The sequence below is a fragment of the Cylas formicarius genome, unplaced genomic scaffold (genome assembly GCF_029955315.1).
Source record: "Cylas formicarius isolate icCylForm1 unplaced genomic scaffold, icCylForm1.1 PGA_scaffold_7__23_contigs__length_41026272, whole genome shotgun sequence".
Lineage (NCBI taxonomy): Eukaryota > Metazoa > Arthropoda > Insecta > Coleoptera > Brentidae > Cylas > Cylas formicarius.
Window position 1 is genome coordinate 10,754,790 of NW_026844352.1, and position 18,216 is coordinate 10,773,005.

General features: G+C 33.2%; 1 protein-coding gene across 1 annotated transcript in view; it reads right to left on the reverse strand.

Moving 5' to 3' along the window:
* The window catches only part of LOC132704709 (cilia- and flagella-associated protein 44), a 34,809-nt gene extending 24,756 nt beyond the window's left edge, over positions 1-10,053 (reverse strand). The window contains exons 1-7 of the mRNA XM_060674888.1: positions 9,959-10,053; positions 9,728-9,890; positions 9,534-9,679; positions 6,054-6,217; positions 5,871-6,001; positions 4,023-4,163; positions 3,544-3,973 (exon numbers count right to left, since the gene is read on the reverse strand). Of these exons, the coding sequence (XP_060530871.1) occupies positions 3,544-3,973; positions 4,023-4,163; positions 5,871-6,001; positions 6,054-6,217; positions 9,534-9,679; positions 9,728-9,890; positions 9,959-10,038 (1,255 nt within the window). The 5' untranslated portion in view covers positions 10,039-10,053. The remainder of the gene's footprint in view (positions 1-3,543; positions 3,974-4,022; positions 4,164-5,870; positions 6,002-6,053; positions 6,218-9,533; positions 9,680-9,727; positions 9,891-9,958) is intronic.
* Positions 10,054-18,216: the final 8,163 nt, after the last annotated feature.

Genomic DNA, 18,216 nt, shown 5'->3' on the forward strand with positions numbered 1-18,216 from the left:
TGCGCCTTTCTCAAATAGACTATGGAATAAGAAACTTGTTTTAGGATCTGAGTCGGGATCAGCTAATTACCTATTCGCGTTAGTAAGATTTTACTTGATTTCGGAAAATACAAACAAACATTAATCACATTTACAATTTTTTATAATTTTAGTTTACCAAAATAATTTGGTAATAACAAAAAATATATCTAAAACGGCTAACGTATTTTTGTAAATGATTAATAGAAGTGAATATTTTAAAAGAACTTGAAAATCGGGATAGACTAAAAACAATATTTTGATAAATACATAAATAATCAGAGAAAAAATAGTTGATTCGGCAATTTGTCAAGACTCTGGAAGCCTCCCGGCATAAAATAAGCTCTTTACTGAACTCTTGGTAACATATTTGGCTAGTTCAGGGTCTATTTTTCACTAAAATGGTTGCTGATGAAGAGATAGCAGATAATGACAGAGTTAATTTTATGAAATATTTCCTATAATTTAAAAACAATTACGGTGTCATATAGGTAAACATTTCTTGGAGGAACTATAATTTGCAAAAATGTAAAGGAATTTTCATTAAAAAATATGTACGGAACATACCGTATAACTGCAAATTTTTATTTTTAGATTTTATCAAACCAACAATTAAAAAAGTTTTTCGTAATTTAGTAACGCCTTTCAATTTTTTTTTTTATATGGACATTTTAAACATATTTTATGTATAATGTCCTATACCTATGTCTAACTTTGAAAAAAAAAAGTTAAAAAAGAGTCGTAAGTTGACATTTTTGTCATTTTTTGTCTACTTTAATACAGGGTGTCCACAACTAGGCAGAAAACATTCATATTTTCAACAATTCTGAAAAGTTTTACCAAGTTAATGACTTTTTTCTCTATCAAAATGCATTAGGGGTACCTATACCTATTCCGAACCATGTTGAAAATTATTAATAATAATAATTCATTCACTGACTCGGCTAGAAATAATTATTGTGTTCTGTTGTCAAACATGACAAATAACAATTAGCACAGTAATAAAAATAATAATAATAATTCTTTTTCCAAAGCCAAGTATACGTGCAGAGAATATGTTCAGCCGAACAAATACATTACTATGGAAATTATTTCGAATATGGTTCTGAATGGGTATAGGTATGGTCTGTTCGTAGATATAAGAAATTGCTTTTGAATGGGAATATCGAAGGGTGGTCATTAAAATGCAATGCAACAAGATTATTACCTAAAGTTTCGGAATTTAAATTCAGGTAAAATTGTGATCCGTAATAGAAAATAGTTTAATACCTACCTGTGTTTAATATTCTTTGGTTTGGTATACTACTTAGTTTAAGTTTATTAGTAATCATTCTTATTTCGTGTGTAATCTAGCGTGTGTTGAATTATGTGCGAATTATGCAAAATATGTGCGAGTCTAGTGTATCTCAGGAGATGTTCCCGCCCAAATGTAGAAAACACTATTCTATTGAGACTAAGGAAGTTGTAAATAATGTTTATTTGACTTTTATTCAACGTGGTGCCCGCAAGCAAGCATCTTTAGAAGAAACGGTCACATTGACGAAAATTCCAACATCAACTATATGGAAAGTTGTGAATAATCCCATTTCAGCGAGGAAAAAAAGAAGCGATGCTGACATTTTCTCGAGTGTAGATGAAAGTGATCAAGATATAATACGGTGTAACATTTACCAGTTATACGAGGAACAAAGTGTGTCTACATTAGATATCTTAATTAGGAGGCTTGAAAAGATGAAACCGGTATTAAATGTGGCAGAACTTCCTTATGGAAGTGTATTCAACACATGGGTTTTAGATTTTAAAAAATTGACAAAAGGGAAGTTTTAATGGAATCTTTTAGAATTCGTAAATGGCGACTGGAATATCTAGAAAAAAATTAGGATTTCCAGAGAACAACAAAGGCCAATTATTTACTTGGGTTATAAGTATAAAACAAACGCGCCATCAAAAAGAGGTAAAGATGGTTGAAATTCAAATGGAGTTTCTCTGTCTGCGAAAAATATTAAAGATTCTTCTATGGATTGGTTTAAAAACAAACTAGTTCCAAATATTTCTCCTAATAGCGTAATTGCAATGGAAAATGTAAGTTATCACATTAGACAGTGGACTAAAACCCCTTTCTCGTGTGACACAAAAGCAACAATCCAAAACTACATGTATAATAACGACATTTATTTTCACGAAGATTATACCAAAAAGTAATTAATTGAGGTTCTACAAAGCTTGAACCTACAAAAGGAATACGTCTGTGATAATTATGCAAAAAATCTAGGGCATACAGTTTTAAGGCTTTGAACATGTTTGGCACCAACTGAAATCTGCCATTCGTCGTAACAATGTTTTTCCCCGTGTTAACTCCAGTGTCCTGAAACTTATAGAAACCGAAATTTTTAACATCCCTCCACAAAGTTGGGCAAATTCTGTTAAACATATAGAAAAAGCAGAACAATCGTATATCTATATTGCAAATTATATAGAACAAATAATAATTAGAACACGCGATGATAGCAATAGTGATACAGATATATTATGTGAATAATTTTAAGTAATTTAAGTAGGTAATAAAAAAAATTTGTAATTTTATTTTAGATTTATACATAAATAAATAAATATTGTTTAGTATCTTTCCTAAAAAACCCCGAATAATTAAATTCTAAGCAAAGTACGGACCTGTTCGGCCATATTTCATTCTTACAGCTTGCCCGCGTCTTTCCTTAATTCGTTTCAGTTAGTCACTTTCTTATATCTACGAAGAGGTTTTTAACCCTAATGCAGTGTGATAGAGAAATAAATTCTGGACTTAATAACACTTAAACTTGCAGAGTGCGAAAAAAAACGAGTTTAGCGGCTTTCAAAATGTGAATATTTGTGGCCTAGTTTTGGGCACTCAGTAAAAAGGTAGCCTACAACGATAATAAAAACGTGAACTTAAACCTCTTTTTTTTAACATTTTTGCCAAATATGGAGATAAAATTTTTAAAAATTATAAAAATATGGATGTTCAAAGTTGGTTAAGCCGGAGGTGCAATTTTTTTTCAACTCCAAATATTTCAAAAATGGTTAGACATGGGTATGGGACATAAAATATGTTCAGAATTTCACACAGAATCTCAAAATGTAATAATATGCAGGGACTTCTATTTGCAATAAACAAGTTGCCAGCAACTTCCAGTTAAGCAGGGAGTACTTTAAAAAAGAAGTACACTTGAATCATACCTTAAGCCCACAAATTGAAAGGCGTTTCTAAATTACATCTCATTAAACTTTTAATAAATCACACTAATTTTCACTTTTCATCACTGTGTGTGAGAATGTGATATTTCTTATTGGGTCCTTAAGGGTCCTTAAGGTTCAAAATTTTAGTTTGTATTAGATCACTGCAAAGTTCTTTTTCCTTTGGTCAACCATGTTCAATTAATAAATCACTTCATCATCATCAAATCACATTTTTATGATTTGGCTTATATTTTTGAAAATTTCCGTTATATTGATTTGTCTAAGTTACGCGTTGTAAGAGTAGAATACCTACATCCAGATTTGGCCAAATCAAACATACTCCTCCTGCCGGAAATGTATACTCGAACACTCTACTTCTTTTTAAATAATCATATAGAAATATCCTCCCGTCTTCGCCAAGACTGGCAAGGTATGGACCGTAGGGGCAAGCGGCAATATCGGCCACCCGCCCCGCGTGACATTTGAACAGTTGTTCAGAAGGTTTCGGCTCTTTTTCCGTATTGAGATCGATTAACCAAATACCACCGTTCCCGTCTTGTGCAAAATGCTCGCTACAAGATGGGTTGTATTCGCGTCGTTTCTCGACCGACATCAGCATCAGCCCTGGGGTGTAAAAGTCGTAAGTCGGGTCGATCAATACGACCCTATCATCTTCTGGGGGATCGGCCTGGTCGATTTTTTCGAACCACCATACTTTTACGTGACCATCCATGGACACCTAAACAATAATAACAATATACGATGCGCGCCTTTGCCTGTAAACGTACCGTCCAAAGTTCGCCTTCGTTATAAAAGAATTGTACTATGGGAGCATCGTGACATCGGCGTCTCAAAGATCGGAACACTTCAAATGTAATCAGACCATCGTCCCAAACTAGAATATTTCCCCATTCGCAGCCTGATACGACCTAAAATATGAAACGCCTTGCAGAGTAACGATGTGGCTGGACCTTTAAAAGGATGTTTCAATTTCGTTTTGGTGACGTTTGTAAAATAATCTGTATATTGTTCAGTTACTTATGGAAAATTACGTATTTTATTTAACGCAAATTAAGTATCAAAATGAGTGTTCGCTAGTGTAAACATTGGACGCATTGCGACCGATTCAATAATCAATCTGCCAACACCTGTACGTTCTAGGAACGTAAGATCGGCCGAGGACATCTCCGCATGAGCGCGAAAGTGTACAGTAGAAGTTGAAGCAGTAGATTCATCGCTGCAATTCAAAAACTCGGTATTTTGCAGACTTCAGCTTGGCGAATTTTGTTCCGAGACTTAGGCCTGCAGACTTACAAGATCCAACTGACCCAGGAGCTCAAAATTCATGACTGACTGGGCTCTGTTTAGAAGTTTTGTCCGAAAAATCATCTTTTTTTGGATGTATGACTGTGTCAATAAGGAAAAATGCGTTATATGAGATGACACCAACACAAGGGAGGTTCACCAGGTGATACTGCATCCTAAAAAAGTTACCGATTTGCCTCGTTAGATTTTCTCTTTTGGCGTTCCTGGAAGTCGCAGGTCTATGCCCCAAAGGTGAACATATCCCAGGTCATCTCTCAAATTCAGATGGTTCTATGCGGAAGTTATTGAAAATAATGGTGTATGTTGGTCTTTCCATTAAAAAAATTACCACAGATTGTTTTATAACTTTTCAAGGTCTATACGTCCTTACTGAAAAACCCTTTGTGCCTCCATTCAATTAATTTTATTTATTGATTAAATTTATAGTCTAGAACCGAGCAAAAACGACTCGTGTACTTGGCGAATAATCGTTACTTGCGTATACTTGCCATGTCGTGCGAATGGGTTACTTGTACATTTATTTATCACTCGTTGATTTTCCATTATTCGTATACCATTATGCTCACAATTGCCAAGTACATACTCGTCTACACTTGTAGAGATAAAATATGCTGCTACTGCGACTATTCATTGTTTTGAAGACATAGCAGAAGCGTACAGACGTTTTTTTTTATATATTTTTTTTTAAATTGAATTGGAGTCGACAAATGACATTCTGTTGGAATTTTTGGTTTTTTTGAAAATGAGAAGGTTAAATGGATAGCTAAACATAAAGACTATAAAAATTGTAATGCGTGGAAAAGAATACAAAATATGATATCAGTTCAATGTACTATAAATATCAATAAATATCAATTAGATCACTCCCAGGATGCTACTGAAAATATCAAGTTTTGGCAAGCATGGAATTAAAATTGACAATTTAATGAGATGGGACGTGCACAAAAACTTTCCAAAAGGAAAAATGAGACGGCTTGTCAATTTAAAAAAACCACTTATATTATATATGTCATTGATGCCGAGCGATCTGAGTTTGAATGAGATGGTGTTTGTTGAAAACAACGGAACAATTCTGCGATTTATTGAAATTTAAATTTGTCAAAAATCCCGGCCACAAAATTTGAAATTCTTATATTAATTATTCGACGATGGCCAATCATAGGTTATTAAAGACCTAAAACGTTATTATTTATAATCTTATAAATCTGAATAACTAATATGATAATTGTTATTTTATAACAATTCGTGATTTGCGTCCACCAATAATTTTTTTTTTAATTTGCCGGTTATAAAATATTTTTTTGGTATACCTTTGTATCTGGCATAGGCAGAACGCCAACCACATCAGAATACTCGGTTTTCCCGAATCTGCCTAGCTCGCCTTGCAGTTTCAGTCCAGTAAAAGTGCGCGCCATTTTCCAGAACTTTATATGTGCGACACCTGATGGAATACCTCTGAATTGGTCGAAATGTACTATTATATGAATGTTTACCGCAAGTGGTTAGTTGTCCGGCAACATAAGGCGAGAACTTCACCCTGTAGACATCGTTTATATAGGATTTGGTTCGCAGTAGGATCGTATGGTTTCGCCAATCCCACACAGTTATCAGATAGTCTGGATCTCCGCTTTGGGAGACGAGCAAATCGCCGTTAGGGCTACAAGTAAAAAAAATGTATTATACTTATTATGGAGGCAAGACACAATTGTGGAAAAGATAATTAGTCGGAGTCACGATCCTATTCTCGGATAGAGTTTGCTTTATTGAATCTTTTCTAATTATCAGCGTCGGTGAAATATAATGATAAAGACCCTTCGAATATAAAAAAGCATTTTGAAATTTCCACAAACTTATTTTTCTCTCTGGCTGGTCAATCTGCACATATCCTAAGTGAAATAAGAGTATAAGAGAAACGCATAATCGTAAAATAATATCGTGCAATAAATAAATAATCGAAAAGCAGAAACCATCAAACTAGAGAACATTTTTGTCAAAAAAATCAAGCGGGTTTCCACTCAAGAATGGGACTCTTTTGGCTTTAGTGATTTCTAATTTCTTCAGAAGATTCAGTTTTTTTACTCTTTTGGCACTCATGTAGAATACTGACATTTTTATTAGGAGAAAAATTAATGCCCTTGGAAAAAAGATGAGTGGCGAAAACTGTTTTGTTCTCTGTCCTTGTATTTTTTCATCAAATTTAAATGTTCGTGGACCCTGATGAAAATCTTCCTACTAGGCTGTCCGATTTAAACGATTACAGTCTTCCCGGTTCAAAGAGTTTACCCCTAATCTTCAAAAATAATCCACAGGATCCTTAACTTTGATTAGAAATTGTTTGATTATATTATTAGTTTTCGAAGCTTTAGAGAAACTCTCCCTCGACTTAGACAATTGAAATATACAATAAAGGAGAATGGAAATGTTGCCGAAGACGTGTGTGGACGTGTTCTTGTTATTATACCTTGGATAGGTAAGTTTTACCATTTCTGGATCTGATATTAATCAGAAAAAGTAAAATAACTGAATTCGATATTTTTTGAAAGTCCACTGACATTGTAATGCAATTTTAGTTCAATTCTTAGTTTGCCTCCTTTAATTATTTGTTTTACAGGTTTGTAATATTTTACTTTCAAAGGAAGCATTTAACGATTAATTTAGAACTGTTAAACAAATTCTTCTATAGCTTTTAAAACTAAAAGTACATAAATAATTACATATACAATAAATATAAATAATTCATGATCAAAAGTTAAGGAAACTTTGGACTATTTTTCTGGATGATGGGTAAACTGTTTGAACCGTGAAGACTGGACTCCAGTTGTCATCAGATTTCACGAACATTCACGAAGATTGGTTAGTTTTGGTTAATTTACCACCTTACTACTTTAGTTAGTTTACTACTTTATTCTCTTGAAAACGTCTTTGATGGGTCTGATCACGCTCGTGTGTGCGAAACCCGTACATTGTTTAAAAATAACTTTTGAGACATTGACTTGTGGCTGTGTTTCAATAGTTAGTTTCCTTCGAATTTTCATGAAAGCGTGGTCTTGGATTTGTTTGATTGAGAATAATTATTTAAACATTTGGAACAGTTAGAACTATTAAGAATAATAATAGTTCTGAAACGGTGCGTTGAGGGACTACTTCTGCAAATGACTCCAACGCATCCCTCTAATGGAAGTTATGGAATTATTGAAATCATTGAGTGAATTCCTTACTATACAGAAGAAGTATTTGGGATGAAGATACGAATCTATATATCTTGATACTTGCAGCAGTCTACATATTTCAATATATCATGTTTTTTTTACAAATTTTTCCCTTTTCGTCAGTCTTTCGCCCAACCGTCAGTGTAGCACATTCATTCTTACGTTCATTTAATGTGTGTGTTAAATTCTTCAAAAGGCTAGCAACTGTAATCTAATAACAAAGGCGCAAAATGGAAGGTACTAACGGGTGATTCAATAAGAGTTTCCACATTACAATCTGAAATATTTTTGAAACGCCACTGTATTTGTCGATTATCATATGAGATTTCTCACCTCAAAACATAAACAAAATTAGTCATGGAGCAATATACGACTGAACAACGTGTAAAAATTGTGAAAGCCTATTATGAAAATGGTCGATCATGCATTTCGGGCTCTACGTGAATTTTTCGGCGCGCAAAATCGACCTTCTGAGAGGACAATTTGGAATGTGGTTCAAAAATTTGAGCAAACTGGATCTGTAACTAACCTCAACGTGCTCGTGCAGGTGGGTCAGATCAAAATATTGATATTGTTCGCGAAAGTGTAGCCGAAGATCCAAACACATCGATTCGTCATCGATCGCAGCAAGTGGGCCTTACGTATTCAACCAAACAGCGAATTTTAACAAAAGACTTGCATCTACACCGATATAAAGTCCAAATAACTCAGGAGTTGAAACCTCGAGATCATCAACAGCGCCGCGTGTTTGCAGAATGGATACGAGAACAAGAGGTTCATTTTTCAACGAAAATCATCTTTAGCGATGAGGCACATTTTCACGTTGGTGGCTTTGTAAACAAACACAATGCTCGTATTTTGGGATTAAAAGATCCAAGAAAGATTGTTCAAAAAGCAATGCATCCTCAAATAGTGACTGTTTGGTGCGCATTTTGGTGACGAGGAATAATTGGCCTTTTTTTTTCGAGGATGATGCGGAGAACGCTGTTGAAGATTTGTGGTTCCAACAGGATGGAGCCACTTGTCACACATCCAGAGAAACGATGCAATTGCTGCGGGGCAAGTTTCCTGGTCGGATTATCTCACGTAACGGCGATATCAATGTGATCTTACTCTCCTAGATTTTTTTTTGGCGTATCTAAAAAGCAGAGTGTATAGAAATAAACCAAATACTATTCCAGAGCTGAAACAGGAGAATAGACGCGAAATACAACCTGAATTGTGTGAAAAAGTGATAGGAAATTTCAATAAACGAATTACGTCATGCCACATGAGTCGCGGGGGTCATTTGAATGTCATCATCTTTCATACCTAATTGTAATACACTAATCTAAAATGGCAAATAAAAATGTTATATTTTTATATTCTTCCGAGTTTTTTTTATTATTTTAATGTGGAAACCCTTATTGAATCGCCCTTTATTTCAGTATCTCGTTAATACCGAACCTTATTGCGTTAAATATTTTATGGAAATTTTAATATAAAAGGTTCACTTTAGTTTGAATTCTGATGTCTTAAGATTAAATTGTAAATTGTTTACCCGGAACAGCTTATCATTGTTGGTTCCTGAGTTTTCCTTAAAATTTTTACATTTGGATATTAGAGTGTTAACGGAATACTTTCCTAAGAATTAATTATTGCCGCTTGACAAGCTATACCAGATATTCATTTGGGTGGTAGCATCCTTGTTTTGTGGTTTTAAATAAAATAAATAAAAAATAAACTAAACTAAAATACTGTTGCTTGATTACTATTTTCTCTTACTTAAAATCTATGTTGGAATAAATCCTTTCGGCGCCTCCTTTTAGGACACATACGACCTCCAACGTCGGCCACACGTAAGTTATTATTATCGGAACTGTTCCACATTCGGCCACAGAAAAATGCGGATAAATCGTATTCGGATTCCCCTATAAATCATATGAAAAGCGAAAGCCATTAAAGATCGGTTCATTTACCTGAATGTGACCGATCCCGCCACCCAAGGCGCTTCTCCTGAATACTGTTTCCTTGGATTTAACGTCCAGGAAAATGATAAAGTTTCCCGACGAAAACGTCACAGTGTTCTCGTCCAGGACCGTTAAGTTAAAATATTTTCTGCAATCGTACCCGTACGAGAAACTATAGCGCGCCATAAGGAAACTATGGGTTATTATATTTAAGTCAGCATTAGAGCGGATTAAGGATACTCGAACTGCAGTAAGTCCTGGTTTAAAGTGCCCCTCTTGCCGACTCGAGACCCTGAAATAAATTTATTCGAATCGTACATGTTATCGGTTTCAGCCGTCGAATCTTCCATGGGAAAAATATTGTGGGTATTTTCCAAGTCAGAAAATTCACAAATTTCGTTTACTGTTGCCAAGGGAACGTTTGATCATTTATTTCCGTAACTACCATTGCTTTTCACTGCATTTAGGTCTTTGATTTTGACGTCTATAGAAGGAGAACGCTTAATAGTATATTATGCAACAAGTTCGTTTTTTTTTTGGATTTATTAAAACCTAATTTAGTTATTCTTATTTTTTAACTTTCTTTTGATTAAAACATTTTAAAATCTAATTTTAATTATTACACTTATCTAAAGATATATTAGCTAGGCTAAAGGCTCGATGAAAAATAAATGGAGTACGTGGTTTCTAAATTTCTAAAAATCAAACCATACTAGTAAATACAATAGAAAGTAGATTCAATACAATAATAATAATGAATAATAAAGATCTTAGAATTTCTGAACGAGAGAAGATTGGCTATGTTGGAGTCAAAGAGGCAATGAGGAAGAAATATTTTAGCAGGATCGCCAAAATCCTAACATTGGAGTTATACTTCAAAGACAAAATACATGCACTAGCCTTGCCTGTTGTACATTACATCATCATTTGGGCTGGAAAAGGATACTGTACTGCACTATACTGTACTGAAAAATGTAAAATAAAAACCTAACAATTCATCAATTTTTACACCCTAGTGCAAGTCCAAAGGAAAGTTGCAATTAGCATTACAAGCGCTTACCGCACAGTATCGACCAAAGAACTTACGTAATAGCTCGTACACCACCAGTAGGCATAATGGCTGACGAAAGGGAATCAGTGCGTCAGAAAAAAGGAAAAGAAGAAGCAGGACAACATACGAAAAAAATATGACAGGAAAGGTGGGATCAAGAAGAAAGATTGGCAGAATATAAGATGCAGTTAATATCGAAAATTGGACCCTGACACAGGTCTTATCCTCTCCACCAAAAGCAAAGAAATGGCCAGATTCACGAAGTGATGCGAAAACAGGTTGCAAAAAAAGGAAAAGGAGGAAAGAAGTATAAGGAAATAAGGGAAATGGAAGAAAGGAAACTAACAACTTAGATATATCACCTTCTTTGAAGTAATGCAATGCAAGTTATTCCAAAGAGTCACTTAATCATATTAAATTAATTATATTAGTGTAACCATTATTACTATAATATATATTTATATACTTCATTCATAGTAAAAGAGAAATAAATGTTGTAAATGATAAAAAATATATTCGTAATCTAAGTCATCACAACTTCTTAATCAACCAACAATTAAATAAACTCTTACCAACTATTAATAAACATAAACTGCAAAGTCAAAATATTCATATTAGTTACTACTACTTTCCGAATCATTAAAAATTTAAAAAAAAATAAAAATTTACAGAATTTATCTATTATTGAACACCCTCAACCCACGCACAAAGATTTACATATTTGCAATGGATGTTGCGTGAATTAAATTTAACATTTAATAACATTTCAATGTTATTTATTTTAATTAATTTATTTATTTAGTACATAAATATGATAACTGTCCAAAACTTGATCCCACGCTGGATTTGTTCTTTTTTCCTATTGTTCACTGTTATTTAATGTTTGTATAAAGGTTTCGATTATTTTTTGTATAGAGTATATATATGTTTTGTTTAGCTTGTTTAGTTATTTAATGGGATCAAATCGAAAATATGTATTTCAATAATATTTCGAAGAAAAAATGAATTATAATAATAAATTAACTTTTGTAATAGCAGTTGGTCTTGTATTGTATATTGTAAATACGTTGCGATAGCTTGAATTTGCAGTGCTCCGTATGCACAAGATTTTGAAACCGCACTTCATCGGTTTCCTTTTACCATTTGCGAATAAATAACACGTATTGTGTGAATACCGCTATTCGTTATCATAAAATAAACAGAAAACCGCATATCACGAAACTTTGAAACAACAAGCGTCGCAGCAAAGGAATTTTTTTCCGTCGTTTACTGTTTTTGTGCTTTACGTGTGATTAGAACATGTAGTTTTCATTAGTCTGGCTTTAAGAGGGTTGCAACTCCTGACAAGTGAACTTACAGCGCCTCTACAAATAACCACAAATCACATTATACAAGGTTTAACCAAACTATCAACTGCCAACAATCCAAATAAAATTCGGCAGATATCTACGACTTTATTGCCAAACTGAGAGGTCAAATTGTGCTGATTCTTTTGGTTCTTAGAAGGCTATTTGTCATTTCAGTTGTGTTTTGTTATATTGAAAAACTTCTTCCTAATAAAAAGAAAAAACCTAATATCTCTGTAATTTCTTGTGATAGACGGGAGCATTTTAGGAAATAAAGATATGTTTTTAATCGTTTTACGTTACATTTGTATAAAGCTGTCCGTCTGTATTAGTGTCGAGAGTGTGGGGAGGGTTTCATACGTGAAAAAAATTGTTCAAGAATTTTTTTCGTATAACAGCTATTTTTTTGAAATACACATTTTCCAAAAAAAAAAAACACTATAACCAAGTACATGGAGAATACTTTTTGAATTGAGATCTACATTAGTTTTCGTCTATCTCCTTTATGAAGGTGAGTTTTCCTTTAAAGGTGTCCAATTGGGCGCACCCTGTGCATTTAAACTTCTAGATTTTATTTGCGTGATACCTGTTTCCGTTCTATTTGAATCTAGACCATACCAGAATACAATTTTGCCATGCGTGTAAATAAATTAATATCAAGTGCGAAGCCTCGACGGACCGATATCCTAAGAAAGTCGCGTATGCGCAAGCGGCATATGGACGTCTGACGCAAATGTTTCGCTTTTGGTTTCCCAATTGCGTTGACAGTTTGTCCTGCGTCAAGTTTAGTTTATGGAAACTGGAACAAGGTCTACGAACCGAGACATCCTCTACCGATACGAAAAATATTTTAGCTATTAAGATTTATCTTTTAGTCGAAAAAGAAAATGCAATCTGAAGACCGACATTCGCGTTTGCGGGTGAAATTTGTATTACCTTAATTAATATTATTGTTATGGTCTGTTCATAGATATAAGAAAGTGACCAATTGCTTTTGAATGGGATTATCCAAGGGTGGTCATTAACATACAATGCAACAAGATTATTACCTAAAGTTTCGGAATTTTAATTCAGGTAAAATTGTGGTCCGTAATAGGAAATAATTTTATACCTACGTGTGTTTAATATTCTTTGGTTTGGTATACTAATAGTTTAAGTTTATTAGTAATCATTCTTATTTCGTGTGTAATACAGCGTGCGAATTATGCAAAATATGTACGAGTCTAGTGTATCTCAGGAGATGCTCCCGCCCAAATGTAGAAAACACTATTCTATTGAGACTAAGGAAGTTATAAACAATGTTTATTTGACTCTCATTGAACGTGGTGCTAGCAAGCAAGCATCTTTAGAAGAAACGGCAACATTGACGAAAATTCCAACATCAACTGTATGGAAAATTGTTAATAATCCCATTTCAGCGAGGAAAAAAAGAAGCGATGCTGACATTTTCTCGAGTGTAGATGAAAGTGATCAAGATATAATACGGCATAAAATATAGAACAAATAATAATTAGAACAGGCGATGATAGCGATAGTGATACTGATATATTATGTGAATAATTTTAAGTAATTTAAGTAGGTAATAAAAAATAAATAAATATTGTTTAGTATCTTTCCTAACAAAACTCCAAATAATTAAATTCCAAGCAAAGTACGGACCTTGACAGCCATATTTCATTCTTACAGCTTGCCAGGGTCTTTCCTTAATTCGTATCAGTTGGTCACTTTCTTTCTTATATCTATGAACACACTTTACCTATTAATTGTATACTTTTATTGTTTCCACAAACATAACTGTTCAGGTAAGCGATCGCATTTCGCAGCGTTCTGAACTCTATTTACAAATGGTGAAGAATATGCGGACAATACAACTGTAATAATATCTGGCCCGAACGAAAATCTGTCCATTTATAAGGCCCAGAAGTAAAAGGTAGTTACAATATCCTTTCGTTTTTGATTTTAAAGGCCACCAAATTCGACCAACGAAATATATAAATTTCCTAGGTATTATGCTAGACTACAAACTAATTTAACAAATACAAGTACAAACTGGGCGCTGTTGCAGCTCGGATGAGAACCTATGTGGTTCTACATGTTTTCACTTGCCATCTAGATAAAACTATAGCCATGCCTCTCCTAGATCGTCAGATACCGACAAAAAACAGGAAAAATTGAATAATAATCACTGATCCATCAATGAGCCTGTCAATTACATTCCTCATTCCTAGCCCTCAAGCGTAACAAGAAACAGTACTCACTAGCTAAATCTGAACCTGCGGAAGCCATAGCAAACGTCTTTAGTAATACGTCAGCAATCAGCATTCGACTTGGCAGACAAATTCAGTACATCATCAAACAACAAATTACAAAATGGGTTAGGTTTGATGTTGTGGAAATATAAACGTAGGCAGAAATAAGTTCGTGTAATAGTCAATGCACTGAAGTTGTGGAATATACGAAAAACAAACAACTCTAGTTTTTTTGCACACAGATTTTCATAAAGAAAATCTTTGATATTGGGCTTTACTAATAAAAATTATCAATTAAAAATATGATATAATTTTCATACGATTTAAATCACAAATATATATTTCACTTATGAGGTTTTCGGATTTTCTCAAATAACTAATACTATACTTATATTTTTGCTCGTTTACCACCCAAGGGCCCCAACCACAGAAACGTGATCTTTTAAAGTTCAGAATTTTTATATAAATAATAGAATTTACACTGCATTTACCACATTCTATAATAAGAAAATCTCAGTAAAGCTAATGTTACACATGTAATAAAACTAACCAATACCAATACCATTTTATGATAACATGAGGAATTTTTTTTGGAACATACCTCTTGTGAACACAACTTGTTAAATAGAAATAGCAAACCCAGAATAATTAGTTTGTTTATACAGGATATTTAATAAAAATGTGCCATCGTTGAAGAGGAGATTCCTCGAGTAAAAATAGGACTTTTTTATGACAGACGACGGATTTAGATCTTTTTAATGAGGTAAATCCAATGGTATTTGTCTCTATCAATTGAAAATTAATCTGCAAGAAAATCTAATATGCAATTTCACCACCAATTGTAATTTTATTCAGACACGTTTAATTAAACTTAGTTTAAATTAAAGGCTTTAAAAAACTTTAAAAAATAAAGATATTCAATACAGTACTTAACACAACATAAATGCATTTACCTCATTAAAGATATCTAAATCGACAAGCGTTCAAGGGGTACAGGTACTAAACAGCCTTCTTAATTTTGCTATCAAAGAAAAAAAGTCATTCGCATGGCACTGATCAAGTTTTCGAAATTCTTTTTTTAGAAAAATATTTATTCGCTTAAATAACCTTTATCCAAAACATTTTACTGGAATTTCTGCAGTCGTCTTGGATTTAGAATAAATAAGAAAAAAAATCACACTTTGTACCTACGAAACGAAGCAGAATCGGACCCATATTGATATAAAAAAAGTCTTATTTTAACGTGAATAATCTCCCCGCCAGCAATGGCATATGTTTTTTGAAACAACCTTATACACGTTTTAAAATAACGTGAGTGGAGTAGCGTTTAGAATCAATGAAAAAAGGAATTATTTAGTAAATTTTTTAAAACACATGGTATTCTGTAGGAAATTCTAGAATTAAAAAATACAAGTGGAATTGTATCGAACAGTATATTTTATAGAGCAATTTACATATTATGAGTGATATTTTTATGAAAGTGGAAGTGGAGCAAATGTTAATGAAATTACACTGGATAGGCGCATTTTCGCTAAGAAACAAGTAAATGTTGCTTATTATTTAAAACATCCGAAGAAAGTCGACAAAAAATAAACTACCAACGCACGCTATGGAAACACGGACGGACTAATGAAATATATCTGCAGTTTATAAAGATTTTGAAAAGAAATTTGGGAGGAACATATATGGTTTTTCAGTAAATCTGTGGCCTCCACTTAGATGACATTTCGTAATTATTATTTTAATTTCGGGCTTCTCTACCTTCTGCTATCGTTCACGTTAACCCAAAATTGCACACACGCAAGTTTATTGGCTGTAATAAATATTGTATAAGTATTAAGTTATTTTTTTAAAAATATGTTTTTCCATGGCTTACTCATAAAAAATGAATTAACGATATATGCTTTTTATTACAAATTGCTTTTATGTGTTATTAAAAGGTATACAACGTGTTCCATTTAAAAAAAACAATTTTGGTTTATACAGTAGAATGTCTCAATAGCTTGGAGAATCAAATATTGCTCGTTTAGGAAGAATGGTAGTTTGCACTATTTATTAATTCATATCTTTTATTACAACTTACTTAGGATAAATTTATATATACATTCGTATGCATAAATAAAAAATAAGAACTTTTCATGTAGATAGATAATATAAAATATTATATTGTAATATGTTAACATGTTTTATAAATTTAAATTTCATGGAGCATACATACTAGAAGATAAGATAGATAAAAATATGGTTTTCACTTTTTAAAATAGTGGGAGATATATTATTCAAATTAAGAAAAAAGGTTTCTAAATCTCAAACTTGCACAGGCTTCTGATAGGTTCTCTACATCGGAGACAGAAATGTCAGGTTCATCAGCCTCGTTTTCAGAGTTTTCAATACACTCGATAATGGTCAGTCCTTTAACTCTATGATTACATTGCTGTCAATTATTAAAAATTGTTTCAGATCCAAAAGATAGGCAACATTTGGCCAATGGGGATATTATCTTCATCGTCCTCCATACCTAAGTTGCACTAAAATCCAAATTTGGTTATTCTGTCTAGTGGATAACTGCTATCTACGTATGTTAAATTTCTGTTAATAAGATAGCTTGTGTAGAGTATCTTGAAATTCTGAATAATGCCTTGATCTAAAGGTTGTCAATGTGAGGTGGTGTGCGTTGCAAGAAAAATAAGTTTCACATTGTATTACTTTATCAAAAAAACACCACTTTCCTGTTCTCCTTCTTTATCTTAAACTGGGACTAAAGTTTAAAAGAGATAAAGCGTAAAGGCTATAAATGTAAACTGTAATAAGTTTGATTGGGATATTCACCCTTTCCTCTGTATTGAGGATTTATTATTGCGAGTTTTAGAAGAAAAATGAACTACAAAGGACGTTTAAAAATGTAAAAATTGGTACCTAATACCGTTTTTGTCACTTTTCATTTCATGGAAAAGTCAAGCAAAGCTGGCTTTATTAATAAGGGGGATTAAAAGTCAAGATAACCATTAAAAATGAGATATCTACTCATTTGGATAACATATTAGTGAATCCAATATATTTTCTATGCAATTTATTTTTTCTAATATTTGGATGCCCGAAGTCTACAATGTATGTGTATTCGGGATCAACAAAACAAACAAACAGAAGTGGTTCTAACATACCCTCGCAATAGAAAATTCGTCGTTATGTCGCGCATGTCACCGCACACGAAGGGATTTATCCGAAGGCTTTATCCAACGTCTTTGCGGACTTGGCATGACTCCACTAATTATCTGCGTCAGAGAAAATTATGTGTTAGTGGCAAAAATATTTTGCTGACTTTGATGGTGAGAAAAATTCCAGTTACGCTGTGTTTGGGTATGATTATCGCAAATACTTTGAATTGTGTAATAATAAGACGTCCATACGAATCGGTGAAAAGGTGGTTACTGCTAACGAATGTCTAAGCATCCACGTAAAGTTTGTATTTTCTTACAAGCAAACTTCTTCAAATTTTTATGGACGTACTCATTTGACTTTAGTTTCCTTAAATTCATATATGATTTTTATAAATATCTAGCTAATAACCTTGTAAAGAATCTGAAAAACACTGGCCGTGTCATACGCGTTTTCATAATACACTTCGAAATGCCGCAATTTAGTTGGCGTTATCGGTCGGCGTGAAAAAGTATCCCACAATAACAAAATTGCCAATGAAAAGGTGTTTTCTTTGCTTCACGATGTTTGCTTAATTAATTATCTTTGCTGTTAGAACATGCGTATTGTTTACACGTAAGAATTATTAGGAAATTGTCATTAATTTGCGATGATTTCGACGTACGTGGCGTAGATTTTGAACTGTTTTGTCAGTGC